The 15,243-nt window shown below is 33.1% G+C and overlaps 2 protein-coding genes across 2 annotated transcripts; both read right to left on the bottom strand.

The window, feature by feature from the left end:
* Positions 1 to 3,757: 3,757 nt before the first annotated feature.
* Positions 3,758 to 4,961, bottom strand: slc35a4 (solute carrier family 35 member A4). The gene has a single exon (XM_052574976.1). It carries the CDS (start codon positions 4,959 to 4,961, stop codon positions 4,020 to 4,022), a length of 942 nt encoding a protein of 313 aa, XP_052430936.1. The 3' UTR covers positions 3,758 to 4,019.
* On the bottom strand, positions 3,758 to 8,877 carry LOC127971757 (SLC35A4 upstream open reading frame protein). Its single transcript, XM_052574977.1, has 3 exons — positions 8,229 to 8,877; positions 7,800 to 7,898; positions 3,758 to 5,778 (listed from the first exon to the last, which is right to left on the bottom strand). The coding sequence occupies exons 1-3, from the start codon at positions 8,241 to 8,243 to the stop codon at positions 5,578 to 5,580; spliced, it is 315 nt and encodes a 104-aa protein (XP_052430937.1). The 5' UTR covers positions 8,244 to 8,877; the 3' UTR covers positions 3,758 to 5,577.
* Between the last annotated feature and the right edge of the window lie 6,366 nt (positions 8,878 to 15,243).

Here is a 15,243-nt window from a genome sequence, read left to right as displayed (position 1 = left end):
ACTGAATTAATAATACAGTATCTATAGTTCACCACAAAAGAGTCCTGCTTTCAGATGTTTATGTTTTAATAGTCTTATATCTTAATCTGCCTTTTTTTCTCTAAATGATATCAATCTTTCTTATCTTTTTCAAAACAGATAAATGTTCAGTATCACTTCCTTTTTTATTTCAAGGTAACTTAACTAAAAACCTTCGGACTTACTGAAGATCAGGCAATTGAATATGAAAGTGTTTTATGAAGTCAAAGGAGGAAATGAATCTCACAGTTAGACGTTCAGAATAAACTGACCACAGGGTTTATTTTTAGGACCGAGCGGATGATGATGAGATACAAGCAGTGATATTTTCCCATCAACGCAGAACTATAGTTTTTATTTTATACTTGAAACAGTTTTTATTATTTTAACTTTTTTTTTTTAAATCACACATATTTAATTACTTTTCATTTTATATTTTCCTTTTAATTTGAGTTAAAGTTTGTCATTTTGTTGTGTATTTTTGTCATTGAAATTTTAGGTTTTTATTCAAATTTTAAAATATAGATTTTTTTTACATTTGTAGATTTCTATTGTTTTTATTTCAGTTAAATAGACAAATTTAAATAGACATTTTTAGATAAACATAACTACATATTCTAAAAATGAAATGACTAAATGTACATAAAATTACAGACTATAAACTACAGAAATATCTAAAACTGAAACAATATTTTAATAATAAATAATATTTCTACACAAATATTCTTATGTAGCTTAGCACACAGAAATGCAAGCACACACACGCACACAATAAAATCTGTATAGACATTATTTAAGTAATAAAAAATAAGAAGTAAAAAAAAAAAAAAAATGACCAAAACTTTAACTGAAATGAAAATATAAAAAATTTTTTTTTTTATATTTATAAGATAATATAATAAAAATGTTAAATCTATATTGCAAAAAGTATTGGTCCAGTCCAAATTCTTGCTATAAAATTAGAAACACTATTCCCTATATTATAATTACATGCATAAACATTAAGATTTGTACTGATGGAAATGACTAAAGTAGTCAAACCTGGTCTTTAATAAGCATGAATTAATAGCCTTCTCATTGTGTCAGAATGAACATATATATATTACATATATTTTTTTATATATATCAGGCTCCTGTGTTTATGTTCAGTTACTTTACGTAAATGCCAATGAAAAGAACATATTAAAGTGAAATTACTGAACTGAAGATCAGTGTGTGCTTGTGCTTCACTCTCATTTTCATTAGCGTTCACTTTCACCTGTGTGTGTTTAAATGTGTTCCATTCAGGGTTATATAACTATATTGTAACAACCCTATGGACAGAAGTATTGGGACACCCTTATTTTAACAAGAGAAATCACAAGAATTTCATTTTACTAGAATTTATTTTTAGTAAGAATTTAACTGAGAGCTCTGAAATGGCATTTTTACTTGTAAGAACTGAACTCTAACTGGCATTGTTATAGAAATCCCTTTCATTTCCAAAAAATTAATAAAAAATGTATAAGAAATAAGCAATGGCTCCAATGCCAAGCCCCGCAGCACAGTCACCACTGCATCTCACAGCTATTAGTATACACAGAAATGATCTAGATTCATTCACTCTGGAAAAAGTTGCTACTTTTGTGACCTTAAGTCTAATAAATTATTTCAAGATATTTTACCATAAACAGCCCTGTAGTCCAGCGATTTGCATTTTTGAGAAATGTATGAGTATGATTATTTAGTTAATGGATGCATACTGGCATATTGATTTATCTCAACTGTACCTGACAGGACTGTGGTTTCCATATCTCAGCTCCGTAACAATGTGCTCACAGTGCCTTACAAGCACACACTATATGGAAGTTATTTTCCCAAAAGACTTTGTGCATCCTGAACAATCTCTTGAATGGGACATGGCTCATATTTCTCATCCAGAATGTTCTTCTTCACTGTGGCTCTCTGGTGTAGTACTGCCATCTTACTGTTGGACCCAGCAAGTGCATGTTCACCTGTAGAGGAAGAAATGGAAAGAGCAATCGTGAGACTTAAAGTGAATGGTTCAGATTCAGTGCAAGTTAAGCTCAATAGCCATGTGATATACTCACAGTGTGATGCCACGGAGAATCACATGACCATAACCTGCACCATAACATACACAGCCCAGTGCTGGTTTAAGCCTCAGAAAATTTTAGTGAGGTCTCCAGACTCAATTTTTTTTTTTTTTTTTTTTTGCTGTTGTTGTTTGTTAGAAAATATCAGATGTAATATTTAAAAATAATTATATATAGAGCTATTAAATATGTAAAAAACAAATTATAAAGTTTAGCTGAAATAACGTTTGCCGCAGGGCCCCCTAAAGCTGCACATAGACCATTTTATGTGACAATTCAAAAGGAAGATATTCTCTAAATTACATAAATCATATTTTTGTACATTAATGTAAAGGCTATCAATAATACATTAATTTGAAACATCGGTAATAAACCTCAAAGGGTAGGAGCAACTCGACACTAAGGGTCTTCCTAAAACAAACTAACAAACAAAGTTTGCACTCTCGATCCATGCACTGAACAAGGTATTCATTTCATAACAGAGTTTGAAAATTACACTGTGCTGTTAAATGTTTGAATGGAGAAAACTTCAATTCTCCAAAACTGTTCACTAAGGTTATGATTAAATTTGAAATCGCCAAAGAAATATGTCATAAATGTTGTTACTTTTGCTCAAATCGTGCATAGACAGTAAAAGAGATTAAAAGCTTATTTCTCAGGCTAGATCAGCCAGTGCGCATGCGCAGTTTTAAATGCGCGTGTCGTATTCTATGGTCGTATTATTTTACTGTCTGTCTATGGTATCGGCAGCAGCATTGACGAGCTGACTTTACCGATTAGTGATTGGCTCTTTCATTCAGAATGCGGGGCATATGCTTGCTGTCTGGGTTATACTGTCATCTAGTGGACAAAACCAGTCTCAAGTCACTTTAATTTTTAAGATGATAGATTTTTTTTTTTTTTTAGATATTAAGTAAAGATCATGTTCAATTAAGATATTTTGTAAATGTCCTACTGTAAATATATCAAAACCTAATTTATTATTAGTAATATACATTGCTAAGAACTTCATTTGGACAACTTTAAAGGTGAATTTCAGATTCCAGATTTTCAAATAGTTGTATCTCAGCCAAATATTGTCATAATTTCAAAGGGAAGCTTATTTATCCACCTTTCAGATGTAGTATAATTTTCAATTTACAAAATAAAGTGAGTTTATGCTTAAATAAAAATAAATACAATATCTGTCGTTTAAAACTTGTTTTCCTTTTAAATTGGTTTGATTTTTCAGATTTTTTTTTAATCTAAAGATGTTTGTAGGTGATTAACCTCAATAGTCACAAAACACATCAGAGACAGTGTTGTTGCCGTTATCTAATATTAAAACAATTTGTCCATTAAAATAAACTAGTGATAAAATATAATTATAGAAATAAGAAATATTGCAATTGAAATAAAACAGTTTGTTAAAGTAAAATTACAAATACAAAAATAAAAATAAAAGGTAAACAGAAATAGAAAACCAAAATTATAAAAAAGGCAAAAACAGAATAAAAAATGACTACAACTTCAACTAAAAGGAAAATGTAAAAACAAAACAAAATACTAATATCATATAAATAAAACACTTCAAAAAGACAGCATTTTTCCTGTATAATAAAATACTAAACACCTCATTATAAAAAACACTTGAGCAGGCACACTTGAAAATGATCCATTATATTTATTTGCATAAACATGGATTCAACATTTATTTAGTAAATAAAAGTACTGCATATGAAAAGCACTCAGTTTTGATGAGATGATGGTCATTCGCAGTAAGACACTTCTAGAAAGAGGACAAAGGCGTAAGACAGAGATGAGGAAACAAGCACGCTGAGAAAACAAACATCAGAGAGATACTGCGCTTCACTGCTTATAAAGAGTTATAAAAAAGCAATAAAGTAATCTTCAGTGCCGTCCGATCTACCTGTAATACAGGTACACGGCCCATCCAATCAGCACCACAGGAAACAGGAAGTAAGGTGTAAGCTGTATTCCCAGAATCCCCCATGACAGCACTCCATTCACCAGCATAGAAGAGGAGATGACGAACAGCCGCGTGATTCCCGTTCCGTGTTTCATGATGACAGACATGAGGAGCCCGTTAGCAGCCTGTCCCGCGATAATGAGCCAAACGAGGGCAGAGAAACCCTCGAAAAACCCCTGCTGCCCGCCGCCAGAGACATGAGACGCCAGATTGATCCCCACGCCGAAGACGTACAAGAACAAGTTCTGGAGACTCAAAGGCAGACGCTGGGTTTTCAGCACCCGCTCGGTGTAAACAGCGGCCAGTCCTGAGATGAAACAGTAGACAAGCACCAACAACAGACCCCAGGAAGTGATGCGGAGCCTGGCGGCGGATTCGTCTGAAGCTACCCAATCCAATCCGGAGTAGCTGTGACACACACCGGCAGCCACGAGCATCCCCAGAGCGAGCCACTGCCCCAGTCGCAGCCGCTTCCCCAAGCAGGCCGTGTAGAGGAGCGCAGTGGATGTGATTTTTAGGTTACTGAGCACTTGGAAGGAGCTGGGATCCATGTAGGCTTGCATGAACACCACTAGGTTGTTGTTGAAAGCGTAGAGAAGCGCAGGAATGGCGTACGGCGCCACCATCCACGCTGATATTCTGAGGCCCGACAGATTTCCAGATGCCAGCAGAGCCGCGAAGGAAAGCACGAGCTTGATGAGCTCGATCAGAAGCACACATGACGACGGGCTGAAGGGAACGCGGCCGTCGACTTTGGTGAGGGAGATGAGAGGAGCGTGGGAGCCGTAAATAAGGACCAGGAGAAGCAGGAGACAAAGCCAGCGTCTTCTGAGAGGAGCTTCTGCTTCAGATGAACCGACATTATCAATCACAATCATGCTGGAAGTAGAGGAAGAAGTTCTACAGCAGACTGAAACAAAGCACCGGGACAGATGGAAATCTTCAACGGTGCAGTATTAAACAAAACGGACATGATGCTTGAGCGGAGTCTGCCGTGTTAGTGTGTAAAGCTGCACAATTTGGCCAAAGATTTTGTGATTATATATCCACATGATTATACAATAATAGCAGCAAACATTTTTACCATACTACTAAATAAAATAAAAAATTAAATAAAAAAATCACTTTAAAATAAACAAAATAAGAATTCAAGAAAACAATTAAAATTAGTGATATTAAACAAATATATAATATACATACAGTGTGTATTCATTTTACAGTACAGCTGTGAAATTCAAATAAAAAAAATTACTACAACTAAATAAAAACAATACTAAAAAAAAACACTACTGTAATTTAACTGTAAAACAAAAAACACGTATTCAAGAAAAACAAAAATTTAAAATGAAATTCTACAGTCACATACAGACCTCAGACCACAGTTTTATCTAATTCAACAGGGAAGGCGCTCTGATATGAGGCTGAATGACACAAAAGCAAGCAGCAAGGAAGCATCTTTTCCTCTCCAGTGTGAATCGGGCTGCTAACGAGCTGTTAATTACTCGGCCCTTTCTTCAGAGAGCTGAGGAAGTCTCGGAGGCTCGTCTCGATGTTGGGCACCTCGTATTTCTGAGCGGCGTAGAGTCCTGTCACGGTCCCCAAAGCCACTCCCAGGACGCCTGAGGAACGCAGTCTGGAAATCACACACCCGGCCAGGAATCCTTTCAGGAAAGGAGATGCTAATAGAGAGCCACCCTTTCAGGACAGACACAAACAGAGCAGAAGAGACCGTTTCAGCTGTCGGGAGCTGTCAATCTTAATGTATATAAAATACAACCTCTGTTTATTTTTACTCGTAATCAGTAAGACAGGAGTTTTCATACGGGGGCTGGGGATGGCAAGGGGGTTCTTGATCAATTTGGGTAACTTATTCATTTTATTATTCATTTTATTTATTATAAAGAAAAATCATATTATATCTTATATAATTTTGATCTAAATATTTTTCTAAAAAAAATATATGTGGGAAATAATTTCATCTTTAGATATGTTGTAAGTATTTAATTTTGTTGTCATAATTAGGATTATAACAGTTAACTAAAACACTGAAAATAACTTTTACAGAAAAATGACCTATTTTAGGCAAGGCAACATTTTTCATTTATTTACATACTGATAACAAATAATAATTCATAAAGCTAATAAATAAAACTGAAACTGGAATAAACATTAATAAAACATATATAAACTAAATTAAATAGTACCTTTATAAACAAAAATGGCACAGTGAGAAAATGTAACTATAATTAAAAAAAATAAAAATAAATAGATGAAAATATTAATAAAACTACACAGATGTAAAGGAAAGAAAACTAGTAAAAATACCAAAAACTGAAAGTCTAATATATATAGTATCTTATTACTAAAATAACACTGCTCATAATTATAATAAATATAATATTATCCTCAATATAAATTGATTTTATACATAAAAATATACAGCTAACTTTACATTTATCAATGGGGTCTATCTTATAACAAAAAAAAAAATGAAACTAATTATCAGTATAGTACCGCACTTTATGTACAGATGCATCTCAATAAATTAGAATGTCATGGAAAAGTTCATTTATTTCAGTAATTCAACTCAAATTGTGAAACTGGTGTATTAAATACATTCAATGCACACAGACTGAAGTAGTTTAAGCCTTTGAAAAGTGAAAGTGAAAGTGACGTGACATTCAGCCAAGTATGGTGACCCATACTCAGAATTTGTGCTCTGCATTTAACCCATCCGAAGTGCACACACAAAGAGCAGTGAACACACACACACACACACATAGAGCAGTGAACACACACCCGGAGCAGTGGGCAGCAACTTATGCTGCGGCGCCCGGGGAACAGTTGGGGGTTCAGTGCCTTGCTCAAGGACACCCAAGTCGTGGTATTGAAGGTGGAGAGAGAACTGTACATGCACTCCCCCCACCCACAATGGTTCTTTTAATTGTGATGATTTTGACTTACATTTAACAAAAACCCACCAATTCACTATCAACAAATTATAACTCTTCATAAAACCAATACAAAACATTTCAGTGAATTGTTGGCCTTCTGTGGTTCAGCAAATTCCTTGACACGTCTGTGTGTGGTGGCTCTTGATGCCTTGACCCCAGCTTCAGTCCATTCCTTGTGAAGTTCACTCGAATTCTTGAATCGATTTCTATTGACAATCCTCAGAAGAATGCGGTTCTTTCGGTTGGTTGTGCATCTTTTTCTTCCAAACTTTTTCCTTCCACTCAACTCTCTATTAACATGCTTGGATACAGCACTCTGTGAACAGCCAGCTTCTTTGGCAATGAATGTGTGTGGCTTACCTTCCTTGTGAACGATGTCAATGATTGTCTTCTGGACAACTGTCAGATCAGCAGTGTTCCCCATGATTGTGTAGCCTGAACCAAACTGAGAGACCATTCTGAAGGCTCAGGAAACCTTTGCAGGTGTTTTGAATTGATTAGCCGATTTTCATGTCACCATATTCTAATTGAGTTAGTGAATTGGTGGGTTTTTGTTAAATGTGAGCCAAAATCATCCCAAAATTAAAAGAACCAAAGACTTAAACTACTTCAGTCTGTGTGCACTGAATTTAGTTATTATACGAGTTTCACAATTCGAGTTGAATTACTGAAATAAATTAACTTTTCCATGACATCCTAATTGACTGAGATGCACCTGTGTGTGTTCTTTAGTAATAGGTAATAGTCGTGGTTCTGTGGTACCTGAGGAATTCCCGCCTGAACCTCATCCTCCACTTTCCTCTGGATCTCCTCCAGATGCTCTTTGAGCTCAACCAGATCCTTCAGTCGAGTCACCGGATCCTGAAACAAAGACCACTGAGCTAAACCAACACAACACAACACTGACAGATGAACAACAGAGATCTGTTAAACTCAACGTCCAGGCGCCTTTAGTCCGAGTTCGTCTTTAGTTCATGAGATCGTCTGTCTAATGTTTGGTTTTCTACGAGAGCTGTCAAATGCTAAGAGTTCAGAAACACACGGTGACTTTGCATAACTTGAATAAACCTTCACAACAGCCCTAATTAACAAACAGATGTATGTATGAATATCACTTAAATACACATGGCATACACGGGTTTGTTTTTATCTGTTAGCTAATTCATTAAAGACAGACAGACAGTCTCTCACCTTGTCCTCCGCCATACTGCAGTTAAATGACAAACGATTCAATCTACGCTCGACTCATCCGGTCTGAATCAGGACGACTCGCTCGAACGCCACAAATCACGCCTGATTGTTCATGCCTCGCTTGAATATATTATCTAATATCTTAATATATTTTTTATTAGAATTGACAATGCAATCGAGAAAAGAAGAGTTATGTTTAAATGAAAGTGATAAATACATGAGCCGCTTGAAAGTTCAAAGGCTCGAGAGTAGAAATCATAAAAATCACATTACACGTATATTTTTCAATGCAATACGTGTGATAACCGTAACTTTTCTCATCGCTTTTCACGATTGCCTAATCACAATTGTCCTGCAGCACGGAATATCGAAGTTTTGTGTTATTATATAAAGGGGTTGATTTCTGTTTGTAATTAAAAGACTTAAATCTGTAACATTGGATACAAATGACAGCATTGATGAAACATGTTGAGATTTGAATCCGACTCAACGGATTCTCTCTACGCCACCAAGCGCCCACGGCGCGAAAAACAATTGTTTGTATCCTGAGAAACAGTTATTAACATAGAAATGTTTTCACTATATGGCTTTTACATACATGTGAAGTAAAATAAAGCTACAATAAAAATAAAATACAAATAAAAATATCGCTTAAACACTGCCGTACGCTTTACTTTTGCAGATCAGACTCTCATTGGGCCTCCAGTAGTTCATCTGATCTCTCCTCCTCTGTTTTACTGCACTATACAGCAGAAACCCAGGCTAAAACACCGACTCAACTCCCGCATGATCCGGAACCCCGAGGAGGAGAGACCGGCCTGGTTTTGTGTTTGGACCCATAGACAGTAAAAGAAAGGGGTTTGGACCATGGACCGATCCTGCGCTCGAGCAGTGAGGCTTCAATAAGACACGCGCTCATTGGCCGCGGACAGTCTTCTTCTTCTTCTTCTTCTTCTTCTTCTTCTTCTTCTTCTTCTTGTAGAATTCTGGCAGTGTAGACGCTGCTGAGCGTATTACTGCCCTCCACAGGTCAAAATGTAAAGTAAATTCTTACATACAGTCCTGTATCAAGCAAGAACTGAAGAACTGCCTTGGAGATCAGTTTATGCTCATCACTGTGACCAAACAAAGATAAAAGAGTAAAAGCCTTAATTCCAAGTCCTGCCATTTAAAAAAATAATATATTTCTTTGTGTCCTATACTTTCTGCAAATGCCCTACCGTCTCAAGACTCCCACATTCACACAATCCAGAAACATTCTTTCCTACAATCCACAAAGAATAATTTAACGCACAGTGTCCCAACCTCAATCTACACATTATAACTGAGTCCCTGCGGGGCAAAATGATACATGAACATCTTTTCTTAACTATAGGTTGTATTGAAAAGTAGTGTCTACCCCTCATTTTTCTTTTCCCACCCGCTCTACCATTCATTTATTAAGCCCGCTTTAATTCATTCCCTCAGTTCCACTCTCCCTAATAATACATGGACATCTACTTCTCTTCCTAAACTCTCCTTTGCAATTTTATCCACCCGCTCATTCCCCCTCACCCCAGCATGTCCGGGAACCCACCAAAACCTGATGTTGCAGACAAATCTAATTCTAAACAACACAATCAAAATATCATTTACAATGTCAGGACGCGCTTTTGATTTTCCTACTTTTACCGCGGACAATCAGTATCAGCCCTCCACAATAACCGACATCACACACACACACACACACAGGGAATATAAACATTATTTTCTTAAATTATATTATATAGAAACACCTTTTTTTGCTTTCATATATATATATATATATATATATATATATATATATATATATATATATGTATGTATGTATATATATATATATATATATATATATATATATATATATATATATATATATATATATGTGTGTGTGTGTGTGTGTGTGTGTGTGTGTGTGACCCTGGACCACAAAACCAATCATAAGGGTCAATTTCTAGAAATTGGAATTTATACATCACCTGTAAGCTGAATAAATAAACTTTCCTTTGATGTTTGTTAAGATACGACAATATTTGGGCAAAATACAACTATTTGAAAATCTGGAATCTGAGAATGCAAAATAAATATATACAAATACTGAGAAAATCGTCTTTAAAGTTGTCCAAATGAATTCTTTGGCAATACATTTTAGCCTGCTAATAAAAAATTAGGTTTTGATATGTTTACTGTGGAAAATTTACAAAATATCTTCATGAAAAATGATATTTATTTATTATTCTAATGATTTTTGACATAAAAGAAAAATCGATAATTTTTATTTTATAAAAAAATATACCCCAGCGACTTAAGGCTGTTTTTGGTTCAGTGATATAATTTCTAAATAATTTAAATAATCTTAAGGCTTTGCAGTAATTTACAGCTATTTTTGTTTTGTTATTTTGTTATTTTTTATGTTGATATTTTATTTTAAAATTAGCTTTTTTTTTTTTTTTTTTTTTTTTTGTGATGCCCATTTACATTTGTGGATATATAGTTTTCTATGTAATATCTAAATTGATAAAATACCATATTTTAAATTCACCATAATTATAAATATATATATATATATATATATATATATATATGTATATATATATATATATATATATATATATATATATATATATATATATATATATATATATATATATATATATAATTATTTTGATTGCTTCCACTGTCTTCATCTGTAAGTCGCTGTAAGCGTCTGCTAAATGAATAAATGTAAATGTAAATATATATATATATATATATATATATATATATATATATATATATATATATATATATATATATATATATATATATATATATATATATATATATATATATATATATATATATATATATGTCTGTGTGTGTGTGTGTGTGTGTGTGTGTGTGTGTGTGTGTGTGTGTCAATATTTCAATATTTATATTTATTTTGTAATTTCTCTCATGAAAAAAAAAATAATAATAAGTCGACATCTTTCCAAAACCTAATCGCCTGTTTTTAAGGATAAAGGTTTTTAAGGATCTTCCGATCCCTAATTTTATTGGTAATTCATAAATGAGTTGATCTTAATGGTCTCTGTCCAGTTCTTTGATTCTCTTTCTCTGTTTCTTCAGAGATGGAAGCCATATTAGAAGAGACATTTTGTTTCTGTTCATCAAAACTGTTTACATTTTGAAAGATATGAATACTATATGGCTGCCAGATTAATTGTAATAAAACTAAAATGATGATATGGCACAGTGGCATTATTAGATCATACTGGCGCTGTTTAAATAATTATTACATGCGCTGCGATTTCAGAGAGAAGCATGGCACTGCTTTCTTTTTTTACCCATCTTCCAAACCATGTAAAGAGAAGTGCTTATAATAATCAGCTTTATGGTCACTCTGTTGTCTGTCTGTGGTTTTCTGCCAGAATAAAAGCTTGACGGTTTTGAAAATGTAAAAATTAAGATGACCATAAATATTGCTACTGTAATATTACAGTGCTGACTGTATTATTCTTATATTATTTTTCTTAAATACTTGTTTTGTTTGTTTCACAGTGAAATATTACAACAATAATATATTCTGCTCTGCTCGTGAAGAGGGAGGAGTCTCGAGTGGCATATGGTGATATTGGCATGACGACAGAGAATGGAATGGAGGGCGGGGCTTTGATCAAAGCAGATGTCACTCATCAAGTTGCTGTAATACCCAATCAGGTGAGCTGTCAATCATCCTCATTACAACACAGAGGTGCTTTACAAGCAGATGAATGAAAAGAGTTTATGAAGGCACAGCTCTTTAGAAAGGACCAATGATTAATTAGTTTTTACTCTGTGTCTTGTGTTTAAAGTGATTAACACGACCAGTCCAATAATGATGTTTCCATTAGTGAGCACTGTGAAAACAGAACCCATATAATATATATTTAATATAATAATAAATAATTGACAATATTAGAAATCTGAAATAAGAATAAGAATAATCAGAGAGGATAATAACAAGACTTTGATAGATTGGGAAAGCTGTTGAACTGCTGACACAGAAACACAGAAGCTCTGAGTTTATGTTTGTGATGTGTTCCTGCTTTCGTACAGATTCAGGGTTTTTCTGTTCTTCAGGCTCTGGGTTTGTTTACAGCGAGAGGTCGTGGTTGATGTAAGAATCTCACGTGTGATTACGTCTATAAGAACAGACACAAACCTCAGCGCTGTCTGACCTGCGGCTGTGAACTCAAGAACAAACTCACAGTGAGTTTCAGAGCCAACAGTCAGCTGCTGTTTAAACAAATACCATCTAATTAGTCTTATTCTGCTGTAATTAATAAACTATTATTGTTTCTATTAGTATTTTGAATTAGTTTTTATTTATTATATAGTTTAAATTTTCATTCTGAGAAAAATATTGAATTGAATTTTGTTCTGCTTTTGTCCCTTTTTATTTATTTATTTTTTGTTTTTTATACAGTTTAAATTTACATTTTGACAAAAGTCACTTTTACTTGATCTATTTTTAGTTATTTTATCAAAAAAAATGTACTTTCACCTTTGCCAATTTTACTTAATCCGTTCATGTTATGATTACTTAAAAAAAATTATTTAACAATGTGAATTTGATTTAATCTAGTTCATTCAACAAAAAAGTGTGTATTGTCAGCTTTACTTAAAAATTATTTGTTCAGCCAACATAACATTTTTGCGTAAAAGTAACAGATTAATGAAACCAACACAGACTTGCATCTCATTGGCTGAGGATTTCTGCAGTGTATTATGGGTAATTGTTATTCTGTCACCCTCTTGGAGAAGTGTAGCACCATTAGATAGGTAGATGAGTAATACAATTTATATCAATTAAGTTGATCTAATACATTGTAGAACAAAACAAACAAAGAAACATAAGGTTTGGACTGTTGCTTAGTATTTTAATTATGTTTGTGATATGCTTGACAAGCTGTAATTATAGAGAGGTCTGAATGAAAAGTAATATTAATCAGCTGCTCATGATCCTGATGCAAGGGGGTGGCATTCCTAAAATGATAATAAATCATTATTTAACATTTTCAGGTACGATTAACTCATTTGTTGTTTGTTGGCTCTATTAAGGTTTGTTAAGTTTACTTAAACTTATTTTGTAAAATGAACTTAATTATTAAAAACATTGTCCAAAACGTTGCAAATTAGTTGGGCTGACACTATTAAATTAAGCTTTGCCCAACCATAGTAAATAAGTTGAATCAACCTTAATAAATTAAGTTGACCCAACTTGAGTACATTAAATTGGAGTAACAGAATTGCATAATGCTGAAATAAAGCAAATTAATCATGTGGAAATCCTTTCCATGATTTTTTTATGTTCGTTCAAAGAGTTATTTTTTTGAGTGTAGTTTTCATTTTCATTTTGATAAAGGTTTTAGTAATTTAGTTGTGTTTTGTCATTTTTATTTAATAAATTTATTTTTACACAATAAAATGTCTGGGCAACTAGCTGAATTGATATACATATATAGTATTATATTTTAGTTTTTATTTTATATTTTATTCCAGGTTTAAAAGTGTTTTTTTTTTACATATATATAATCTTTATTTAATTATGTCCACATAGTTTTTGCTAATAGTTTTTGTGTTAGCAATTTTTGCACATCAGGTTTTTAAACTAAACAATTTTTTTAGTACTAAACAATTATTTTAAATGTTGTCTTGGCAAATAACTGAAATCATTTCATAATATATTTTATTTTCAGTTAACATTTATTTTATTTGATGTTTTAGCAATTTTGTGTTTTTGTCATTTTTTTTTTATTGTACTTTTTGTTTTTTCTTTTTTTCAATATATATATTTGGTTGTAACTAACAGTTTTGGTTTATGTTACCAACAACAAAGTGGGAAAATGTAGCTGCATTAAAATAACCGTTCTTATATTTTTATTGCAAGTTTAAGTTTTTATTATTATTATGATTATTTTATTATTTGTATTAGTTTTTTTTAGTATGTCAGTTTTTGTCACTAAACAAAAAGTGTTTTAAATGTAAGATTTTATATTTTATTTCAGTTTATTTTATTTCAAATATTGAAATGGTTTTATGACCACATTATATCATAGTTTTAGTTTTAATTGTAATAACTGGTTTCAGCTCCAGTCTCTGTGATTTCTGTAATGCATCAAATCAAAAGCTGAGCTGAAATGGTATTTCCTCTGCTTGTGTATCTTCTCCAGATTTATTTTAGTATTTCAAGTTCGATTCAATAATTTTTTTTTAAAAATGTTTCTGTGGCATTTATCTGAATTAAATAATTGTAACTAATTTTTTAATTAGAAGGTACTGTTTTTTTAAATATTTAATGTGTATGCATTTCAAGTAACAAAATTGTTTAAATAAATCAATAAATATATACACTGCAATGCAGTTTAAATACAGAAAATGTACTTTACAGCTAAACACCATTTAATATTTTTTTATGTGAAAATATTAAAAGAGGAGCATATATTAACTGTTTATTTGCTTAAATATTTTCAGATTTTGACATCACATCTATATTAATTTGAATATTTTTTTAAAGCACTAAACAAATGACACAAAAACACAGAGCACAATAGTGTTGTCAGTTTCTCATCTGATAGTGTCTCTGCAGTCATAATATCACTCATATTGATTATTCAGTTACACCAAGCAACTCTGTCACACTAGGAGGAGTTACTGTAAATATTCCTGTAATGAGAGCTGGTCTGCTGTTCTCGTCTCTTCAGGAAGCAGCACAGCTGTGTGTTGATCACGTGATCAGATGATTCAACTCCACAGAGACAGCGCTCGAGATCATCTGGACCTGCTGGTTTCGTCCCGGTGTGTGTGTGTGTGTGTGTGTGGCAGATTGTGTCCAGCAGGTGGCGCTCTGCACTGATCTATTATATCCTGAACTGGCCTCACAGATCAGCATGTAGTTATTGTATTAATATGTATTAGACTGCTACTGCTGTATTTGCGTTCCTCACAAAAGTCCTAATATGAATTGCTCCAAAAC

Source organism: Carassius gibelio, chromosome B14 (genome assembly GCF_023724105.1).
Source record: "Carassius gibelio isolate Cgi1373 ecotype wild population from Czech Republic chromosome B14, carGib1.2-hapl.c, whole genome shotgun sequence".
In the NCBI taxonomy this organism is placed as follows: Eukaryota; Metazoa; Chordata; class Actinopteri; order Cypriniformes; family Cyprinidae; genus Carassius; species Carassius gibelio.
Note: the sequence above shows the minus strand (reverse complement) of the source record. Positions and strands in the feature narration are given on the sequence as shown.

What these genes read in the sequence shown, in the direction of transcription:
- slc35a4 (XM_052574976.1), bottom strand. Translation starts at nt 4,961, where the DNA reads ATGATTGTGATTGATAATGTCGGTTCATCTGAAGCAGAAGCTCCTCTC.
- LOC127971757 (XM_052574977.1), bottom strand. An exon ending in TTCAGGCGGGAATTCCTCAG is followed by an intron (nt 5,779 to 7,799) that starts GTACCACAGAAC and finishes CTGTCCTGAAAG; the next exon opens with GGTGGCTCTCTATTAGCATC.